This window comes from Morone saxatilis, unplaced genomic scaffold (assembly GCF_004916995.1).
Source record: "Morone saxatilis isolate NCDOM2014 unplaced genomic scaffold, NCSU_SB_2.0 Contig3, whole genome shotgun sequence".
In the NCBI taxonomy this organism is placed as follows: Eukaryota; Metazoa; Chordata; class Actinopteri; family Moronidae; genus Morone; species Morone saxatilis.
The window spans coordinates 5669436-5679703 of record NW_023339873.1 but is presented as its reverse complement, the minus strand read 5'-3'; the positions used below and the strand labels follow the sequence as shown (position 1 = coordinate 5679703).

The following is a 10268-nucleotide window of genomic DNA, read 5'->3' as shown; positions in this document are numbered from 1 at the left end:
AAAAAGCCAAATATGAATTTGATGTTCAATTTAAGTTGAGGATCAATTAGTTCAAGTTATTAATGTCACACCAAAAGGTTTGACTAACATTCTGTGTCGTAATCCTGTTTTCCAGTCTATGCATTTATACAAATTACATATTTCTGTAAAATATTGTAGCATTTATGTACTGATATTGGCATTTATACATTTATTGTTTGTACATAAAAAGGGATCTGAATTCCCCCGATGTACGACTCTTGTGTGATATTGTTGTTGTGGATGACGGCAGTCCTTTAAAAACACTCAATGCTGAGACGGTTGCGTAATTTCGGACTCATTTGTTTTTCAGGAAACTGGCGTTACGGCATCACCCCGACAAGAACCCGGACAACCCAGAAGCTGCTGAGAAATTCAAGGAGATCAACAACGCCAACTCCATCCTCAATGACGAGAACAAACGGAAGATCTACGATGAGTACGGGTCCATGGGCCTCTACGCCGCGGAGCAGTTTGGGGAAGAGGGCGCCAAATACTACTTCCTCACGTCCAGGTGTTGGTTCAAGGTGAGATGTGGTGTGGATTGTGGCTTACAAATAGCACGCACATATACATATAACTGACCCCTTTCTTTTGTGTTCAGGGCCTTGTGGTGTGCTGCAGTATTTTCACCTGCTGCTGCTGTTGCTTCTGCTGCTGTTGCTGCTGTGGGAAGTGCAAACCTTCAGAAGACGAGGAACATTTCGTCTACATGGATCCCGAGGACCTGGAGGCAGAGATCAGAGAGCAAGATGCAGGTGAGGGACTTTGTTCTTTTGGATTCACTTCAGCTTGTAAAGGAGGACAATAAAAAAGAGGATATCTTCCTGCTGCTCGCATTTAAAGAAACAGTCCAACGTCTGGAAGATCACGTGTTACATTGTCAAGTTGATGGTTGTGAATTCAGATCAAAGGTTTTTTAGTTGGGGAAGTATCTCAAAATCTTCATCAGTTTGCATTTTACGGAAACATTTCAGTTTGTTTTCTGTGGTAAGATGACAAGAAAACCTCATTATTGTACATTAGACTCATCCAGTGTCTAAATTAGGAAGTACTTTATGCTGTTTACACGCAGTTTTCACTGAATTAACTGTATATTGTGATTAGTTATAGAAATAACACTAACAAACACTGACAAATTTAAGTTGCAAGTTGTTGTTATTGTTATTGTTGAGAGTCTCATAGTGAGTAATTAAACCTGATGGAGATTAAAGGAATAGTTTGACTAGTATTCTTAGTTACATTGGTTCTTAGAGTTAGATGAGGAGATCGATACAGCTCTCATTTCTAAATACAAAGTTACAGGCAGCATGGTTTATGCTTAGTTTAGCTTAGCATAAAGACTGGAAATGGAGGGAAAAGCTAGTCTGTCTCCGCCCACAGAGAACAGTTGGCAAGCAACCAGCTGAGAAATAGAAATAATATCATATAACCCCTTAAAACCAGAAGTTGCTGTGAGTTTCTCTCTCAAATGTCGAACAATTCCTTAAAATCTTGCCCAAATGTTGGTCTCTGTATTTGGTCTGTTTTGTGTGTTTCTAACCTTGACAGTGACTTTGTTTTGACTTGTTTGTTTACATGCACAAAATATTCTGTTTTTTTGCTCTTATTCTGAAAAAGACAATATTCCTTACTCAGCTGTTTACATGGCTAATGAAAATAAATATTCCATTAATATTCCCGTTTACATACACCTGTGCAGACTCTGATTAACGTCACTTTTTTAATAACTTTTAAAAGACTAAAAGAGGAACAGCTGGAGCTGCTTTAGCCATTTTGCCAAGTTTTAATGTGCATGAAGACATAAAAAGGAAGAAACATGGGTTTGCTCAGTGTTAAATTTTGTTTCACAGCTGGAGGCAATGTAATAATTATTCAGCCGAGCCCTAGCGACGCCTCAGGAGAGGTTTTCACGTCTCCAGGTAAAGTTCACCGGACCTCAGCCGACTGCTGCTTTGCTTCTCAGGCAGAGATTTGAAGCAGTGTTTGGCAGCTTCTAACACCGCTGGCACAGACTGTGTGTTTACCAAATCACATACTAACATGTTTTACTTAATTGTACCTTCCAATAAGTGCTTATTCTTTGCAACCTGCATTCCTTATTGCTTATTAATAACTTTTCTGGCTTATACTTGTCACTGTTGATAAGGTGGTGTACTGAAATGATATGAAGAACAGTAGTAGTTATCTGATAAGAAAAGGTTGAAGGTTCCTTTATTTGGAGGTAGATTTGCAGTAAAAGACATTCCTATTGACAGCTTAGACGATAAAACACGATAAATGCTAAACAGTAAAGATACTCTCACTATCAGCTGTGTCCCTGCCATGGCATATTTCTGCTATATGAAAGTGTTATTCACCTTTTGTCCCCACATTCTTTAATTGGAAGTCCATTCTCCTGCTCTTTAATGCTGTATAATATATATATAAACAAATGTATTTGAGGAATGTTTCTATGTTCTTGTACCATTATGACATGGTTCTTTACACCATTATTCTATTTTGTTGGATGGGTTTGTTCATTATCTTAAATCCTAGCAATATAACAGTGTATACTTGTGATACTCCAGTACTCATTAGACAGCAGAATGACCCACAGAGTGTAATATTTTATAATTGGATTAATATTACAGATGCATCAACATGTTACTGTGGTCGAGATTACCCTAATTCTAATATATATATTTTATTAGCTGATTATCCTTTATGTATAATGTTGATCTTCAATCTAACTACAGCTGTTAAATGATTGTAGTGGAGTAAAAAGAATAATATTTTCTCTCTCAGATTTAGTAGAAGTGTAAAGTTTCAGGAAATACAAATAATTACAGTACTTAAAGTAAATGTACACAGTTTCTTTCCACCACTGCCTGATGCTGCAGTTACTGACTGAGCAACAACAACAAGAACTATATTAGTTTTATTTTTAAAATTTTAACCATTTTAAGGTTTTTATGTTTCATTGTTTACGGCTGTAATTAACGATGATCTTTATTATCGACTAACCTCTCTAATTCTTTTAAATTAATTTCTCACAACTAAAAGTTGTAGTTGATTATTTTATCAGTCTACTGACAGAAATTGTACAAAGATAAATGACCTAAACAATGAATCTCTTCAACTACATTTCAGCTCTAACTATATTCTTCTCTTATGATATTAAAATAATGCTTTGCTTCTTCTTTTTCTTCCTATGTTTGAAACAAACGGCCCTGCTTTGCCGCTTTTTTTGCAGAGAAACAAATAAAAGTATATAAACCCTCATTAAAAACCTGTTTTTCACTCCTCCAGGTGAGAACGCACCGATTGTGATTCAGCCTCATGCGACTAACGGCACCTCCGGGCCCTGATCCTCCCAGCAGTCAGCTGATAAATGAGTGAGTGGAGTCTGGGCTGTAATAAACACCACGTCATATCGATCGTTGTCGGAGCGGCTGATGAATTTGAATGTTGCTGTTTTCCTCAAACTCTGGCTGACTTGCAGAAAACTCATCTCAGGCGTATTTGTTTAAGCAAATCAAGCAGCGATTTGATTGTGCCATACTTTGTTTTTTTAAGTGCCAGTGGGATTTGTCTTTGATCCAGTCTCATATTTATTTTTTAAACTTGTTTTATTTTTGAATATTGGGGCAGTTTCTGGACTGCAGTGACAAATGACAAAGCCAATGCAGATCAAAGCTCTGGAATAATTCGTTTTCACGTGCACTTTATTGTCTCAACTTCATGTTTAAAATCATAAAGCTGCCACGACGGACATTTCGGCTCTTGGGTCAGAAATGTTAAAAAAAAAAATTTTAATGTAACATAATGTCATTTGAGGCCAACCACTTGGAGACTTACGGGGTGTTTAGTCATTCTGCACATAGATACATAACGTAGAAACAAAGTAAAGGGCTTCATGAAATTATGCAGATTTCCATTCACATTCCTCAGATGCTACAGCATGTTGTGACTAAATCAAACGGTGGGTTTTTAAATGTTTAGTTGTCGACTGTTTCCACTGCCTGTAAGTAGCCCAATGAGAATTCATGAAACAATGCAGACAGACATTTTGAGAGAAACACTTATTCGCTTTCTTTCTGAAAGTTAGAGTAGTTGTGTGATTGGTGGTAAGGAAATTGGCGGTGTGAGTCTTCAAAATGTCTGTGGATTTAAAAATAGAGCAACATATTCATAAAGTTGGGTTTAATCGCCCCGAACAAAACACTTTGGCAACATAAGGATTCATATTTGTTTGATTTTCAGGCACCATATTGGAGTTTTGTAAGTGTTACAACAGTATTTACAAGTCAGAAACTGGACCTACGAATAACTCCTGTATGACACGAATCCTGCATTCAGTTTGGAGCTGGAGGCGGGAGGTGATTAGCCTAGCTTAGCGTAAAGCCTGGCAGCAGAGGAAAGAGTTAGCCTGGTTCAAAAAATATATACCTCTGACACAAACCTTCTGCACTTTCTGACGTTTGTCTACAGATGAAACAGTTTTTATATTTTTATATAGGCAGATGTTTTTTTTTAAAACTCTGGACGGAGATAGGCTAGCTGTTCCCCTCTGTTTCCAGTCTTTATGCTAAGCTAAGCTAATTGCCTCCTGGCTCCAGCTCCACACTAACAAACACACCGACATGAGAGTGCAATCAATCCTCTCATCTAACTCTTTTAAAGAAAGTGAATCAGTGTAACTCTCACTATATTTGAATTAAACCTCAACAAAAAACACGAGGCGGTGAATATTCATTTAGGTACTGATAAAGCTCTTAAAAATCATCTGATATTTTATGAAAAACACTCTTCCCACACTTGACACTAAAACCAACATCAGTTGCTTCACTCGAAAAGTTACTGGTTTGATTTATTGATCTCTCTGTGGTGTGTGAGGTTATATGTATATTAGTGATGTTTGTGATCAATACAGGAACTGTGTTTTTATGTAAAATCTGAGATATATATTTTTGATTCAAAGTTTTATGACGATGAATTTGAGTGTATATTAAGATAACGCCTTAAATTATGTCATGTTTCATCGTGTTTACATTACATTTTGTGCTTGTTCTGGGTGGAGGAATGTTGGGTTTGGGCTTCATCGGGTTGTTTCTTGTACAAATCCATTCGAATATCTGCATCATTTTTAGCATTTAATCTATTTTTTCATGCAGGATGAGCGTCTTTCATAGACATTCAAACAATGTATTTATATCAATCTTAAACAGTTTACCCTTACTAAGCCCCGCCCCTTTTTGCTCTGCGCTCCAATCACAGTTGATGACTTCGCCATCCTGGGAAAACAAATATTGTGTACAGGAAAGGAGAAAGCTGAGCGAGGGTTGCCGGACTTATGATGGGTCAAATTCAGTCAGTTTTATATATATCATAATTGCCAAAACTTTCACAAAAGTGCCTGAATATGTTTTAGTGGGATTAAGTTACTTTTTTTAATTTCTTCTTGAGGTTTGAATTGTTTCATCAAAACAGAAAATTATATATTTTGTTTTATCTCAACATTCCCAGCTATTTTTTCATTCTTTTAACTTGTACAAACTGTTTTTTTTTTCTGTACAATAAATGGTTGTCTGATCAAATAAACTTGGTTGATACTGAATAAAGTTGTCTTGTAGTTTTGTGCAGTTTGCTCCTGGGAGCTCAGGAACCTGCCATTGGCTCCTGTTGTGCTCCACCTCTGTCAGATAACACGTGTGTGTGAGCAGGTGGCAAGATTCACTTTAACACTAGTTAAACTTAAAGTCCCTGAGGTGGAGTCGTCTGAGAATATGGAGGTAACGGATTCAGAGAAACAACTGCTGATTGAGACTCATTTGGAGCCTGTTAGATGGTATGTTTTTATTCTTCTTATCCTCTCATTTTAACTCACATTTAATAAGAGTTTGTGAGGAAACCAGTCACAGTTCTGTCTTCTCTCAGGACGAGTTCTCCAGAGGAAACGTGTTCAGACTCTGCGTCAGAGTGGAGCGACGACGCCTCCAGCGTGGACGGCCTGTGGCAGCCCGAGCGGCTCTGCCAGGAGACAGATACGATGTCGGGAGCTGAAAGCGACGAGAGACGTTTGGCCAGAAGGAAACTTTTTGTCGCCTGCGCCATCAGCCTCATCTTCATGACCGGAGAGGTGATAGGTGAGATGAAAACGCGTCATCATAACATGATTTCACCACAAATCATATTATTCTGTGTGCATTACTTTGGCAGGTAGACACTAATGTTTGTACAGTAATGTGCAATTTTTAAATACTTTAGCTTTAATTAAGAATGACCAGTTTCTACACTACATTTTATATTGAACTTTTTACTCCAAACAGAGGATCAACTTCCCCTCCTCCTGTTGACAGTGCACAGGGATTATTTCTATCGTCTCTGCAGGTGGTTACGCTGCTCGCAGTCTGGCCATCATGACGGATGCAGCACATCTTCTGACTGACTTTGGCAGCATCGTGATCAGCCTCTTCTCTCTGTGGATCTCATCCAGGCCTCAGACACACACCATGACCTTTGGATGGCATCGAGCAGGTGAGAAAAATGTTGAAGTACCCCTTTAAAACATCCAGCCTCAATCCACTGGATCAATAACTACTGTGGATCTTAGGATTTCTTTACCACCAATTTGTACGTGATTATTTTTGGTTTTCGTTCCAATCAATTAGACTACAGTCTGCTTTTAGAAAGTTGTATTATGGCTATAGTTTATCAGTATTTATACTATTATTATCTTTATATAAATGACTTAATTCAGTGGTTCTCAGACTTTATTCAGTAACATACCTTCTGACCAGTGCAAAACATGTTTGGTAGGAGAAAAAAAAGCCAATATGAAGAGATACAATACAGCGCTGCACCATCAGTGTCTCATTTATTAAACAGCAATCTTGTGATAAAAGTTTAGAAATTATTACTAAATTCATTACAAACCAGAGTTTTGTCATCATAGCAGCAATAAGGTGGCATTGTAGTTGCATTGAACTGCGTCTTTTTGACAAATTACACTTAAAATTTTGTGAGAAACACAAGCTCGTGCTTTTCTGAGGATCTTTCTCTGCGGTGGGCGGTCAGCTAGTGTTCAATTTCTCTTCCAGACTGCTTCTGACACTTACCTACTGTCATCAGGAAGCAGTTAACGATTGCACTCAAAATATATTAAATCTAAAATGTAGTTTATCAAACTTACATTTTCAGTTTTTATTGAATTTGTTGTAGTTTGAATCCCAAGTACCCCCTGCATTACTCTAAAGTACTCCTATGTGTACAATTACCCCCTTTGAGAAACACTGACTTATTCTCTTTCATTTAGAATTGTCCTGTGTTCTGTGTGACTCCCTCATGTTGTGTTAAACAGAGATTCTGGGCATGTTGCTGTCAGTTGTGTCTATCTGGGCTGTGACAGCGGTGTTGGTCATATCCGCCATACAGAGGATCACTGATGGAGACTATGACATCGACAGTCAGATAATGCTCATAACCTCCGGCTGCGCTGTGGGCGTCAACATCCTGTGAGTATCACAAGCTCAGTGTTGAGATTATTTTTGTTTGCTGCATCATACGCTCTTCTGAAAACTTAGTTTGGTTTTAGCATGGTCCTGATCCTCCATCAGTCTGGTGCCTCACACGGCCACAGTCACAGCTTTCCCACCAGCCGGCGGCAGAGGGACAAACAGCGGCAGGGGCACGGCCACCATCATCACGGCAACGCCAGTGTGAAGGCGGCTTTCATCCACGTGGTGGGAGATCTGGTGCAAAGTGTCGGAGTCCTGCTGGCTGCCACCATCATCCACTTCCGGGTCAGTGTCAACATCTCACCAACGGTCTGTGAGGCAGTGCTTTTAGCTAAATGCTGACGTCGGCATGCTGACATGCCCAAAACCTGGAAATTTAGAGTCTAGTTTTCCAGATTTTATTAATATAACAAAACATCCTGGAAATAATCTATGTTTTGTTGTTGGCTTTGAAACGTGCTCTTAATTGTATTTTAGCCCTTCAATTCAATTCAATTCAATTCAATTCAATTTTATTTGTATAGCGCCAATTCATAACAGAAGTTATCTTAGGACATCACTCAGATCCCCAGCGTAATCCCGGGTGCGTATTGTTTTTGAAACTCGACTAAACTCTACTAAAATGTTTCATATTTCTTGACCTCTGGTCAATCAATCACTTAACCACACATTATTTATGGATGACCATAAATACTTGCTCATAGTACAAAGTGACAGGTTAAAGGTTTTTGTTTTGTTCAGTTTTTTGTAGGGCGGCATTTAGTAAAAATGTATTTAGTTCATTCCAGCTCTATTCCTTGATCCGCTGTGTGGTATGAAGAGACTTTTCAGGAAGTGTGACATGTCAGGAAACTACTATTTCTAAGGTCAATAATTAATTAATATACTAAATGAAGAGTCTTAATTCAGAGCTGAAAACACCTCAAACAGAGACATTACAACACTACAGGAAACCACTCAGGATGCAATCGTGGCTGCAAAATGTCTTGTTACCAACAAATCCAATGAAACCCACCAGTGAATTGGTCCACTAACAAGTATTATCTTGTAAACCTCATTCCTCCGTGCCATAAAGCTACACTGTTCAGAAACTATTAAAAACACATCAGTGAACCACATGTTCCTTCTAACATGAACACACACTTTTGTTTATTAAGAGTCAATCTCACATCCAACATCCTCCTGCTGTAAATATTCACTGCAGTGGTTCTCAGTGGTTTTCAGTGGCTCTGAGGTAACTGGGCCTGTTAACGTATGTATAAAAACAGAGAATATAGCCTATAGTGTATCTGAGTTCTTGTCCACTGTCATTAAAGGAATAAAAGAGCTGCTTCCTGTCTCTCATTGCACACTACTTACCACAATGTTGGTAATTTGGCACCTGTGGAAACTAGATTACTAAATGTGTGTTGATCCACAGCTGAAAATAGTCCCCAACAAAGACGATATTTCCTTCTGTTTGATTGACGTTTGCTTAAAAACTACAGTTCCCAGCTGTTTAAGGAAATAATTCAGTCTTTTTTTTAATATGAAACTATATATTAGTGAGCTGTTTGTACATCTATAATAAGAAATGAGTCAGAAAGTGCATTGGTTGGTGTTTTGTTCATGGTGTTTGTGGACTAAGTATAGAATAACAATATCCTTTAAACATTTAGTTATAAGAAGAGAAGTGTGAGTCGATGACTAAACATAAGTAAGAGTGCAGTTGTTGCAGACTGCTTATTATTATTATTATTTTTTAATAATATTTCTTTATCCCTGACAGCCTGAATATAAAGTAGCAGATCCAATATGCACGTTTCTGTTCTCGGTTCTCGTCCTTGGAACAACGCTCCCCGTCACAAAGGATGTTTTCAGAATACTGATGGAAGGTAAACAATGCTGCGGTGACTTTGTTTTATTGTGTGCAGTTTATTTTCCCGACACTGACTGAGTGGTTTTGTTTTGTGCAGGCACTCCTCAGGGCTTTGACTTCGGCACTGTGAGAGAGCTGCTGCTGTCTGTGAGAGGAGTCGTGGCCGTTCACAGTTTGCACATGTGGAGCCTCAACATGAGTCACTCTTTACTTTCTGTCCACGTGGCTGCAGGTAGGAGCAAAATCAATACCGCTAATCTCTACCAGAGGATGTGGTGCTCGGCAGGAAATTAATTAAGGAGTCAAGTAGAAGAATATGTTTGTAGACTATTATCACAATATTGCTGATATAAAGACAGACTGAGGATAAAACTGGTATTTCTGGCAGAATTCAGTCTTTATTTTAAAGAGGGAAGATGTTTTCCCTCCATTGGCAGGGTGTGGAGTAGAGTTCCAGCAGGTCAAGTGGATGATTAAAAATAAAAAGTAAACCAACATGTATCAGCACACAAGAGCACTAGTAGTTGTCGCACCGGTTTGTATTTTTTTTACTTACTCTAGTCTTATTTCTGTTTTGTTTAGTTTTATTAAGTTTTATTAAAGCTTTCTTATTTTAATTTAATCTGAAAACAGGTTTCCAACCTCAATGGGACTTGCCTGGTTAAAAATAAATGAATAAAATGTACTTATTTCATCTGGGTTATATTGAACATAGTCTTTTCTTAGTCGAAATTAGAGCCCAATATATCAGTTAATATTATAATAATATAGTCATAACTTGTTTTAAATTATAATTACATTCAGAAATATGTTTACAAAAACAGTACAGAAAATAAAATCACCCCTGTATTTACTCAACAGTCTCGACTTCCCTTTATATATATATATATATA

At 38.0% G+C, this 10268-nt stretch overlaps 2 protein-coding genes across 3 annotated transcripts in view; both read left to right on the top strand.

The window, feature by feature from the left end:
* dnajc5gb (DnaJ (Hsp40) homolog, subfamily C, member 5 gamma b) overlaps nt 1-5617 on the top strand; it is a 6667-nt gene extending 1050 nt beyond the window's left edge. The window contains exons 3-6 of one of the 2 annotated variants that reach the window (XM_035674546.1): nt 332-545; nt 623-776; nt 1872-1940; nt 3310-5617. In XM_035674546.1, the coding sequence (XP_035530439.1) occupies nt 332-545; nt 623-776; nt 1872-1940; nt 3310-3368 (496 nt within the window). In that variant the 3' untranslated portion in view covers nt 3369-5617. The remainder of the gene's footprint in view (nt 1-331; nt 546-622; nt 777-1871; nt 1941-3309) is intronic. The other variant, XM_035674547.1, reaches the window with a different exon arrangement.
* A 169-nt stretch (nt 5618-5786) lies between these two features.
* Nucleotides 5787-10268, top strand: part of LOC118336897 (zinc transporter 2-like) — a 5328-nt gene continuing 846 nt past the window's right edge. The window contains exons 1-7 of the mRNA XM_035673660.1: nt 5787-5848; nt 5938-6146; nt 6391-6537; nt 7361-7514; nt 7595-7802; nt 9286-9391; nt 9473-9607. Coding sequence (XP_035529553.1) covers nt 5787-5848; nt 5938-6146; nt 6391-6537; nt 7361-7514; nt 7595-7802; nt 9286-9391; nt 9473-9607 — 1021 coding nt within the window. The remainder of the gene's footprint in view (nt 5849-5937; nt 6147-6390; nt 6538-7360; nt 7515-7594; nt 7803-9285; nt 9392-9472; nt 9608-10268) is intronic.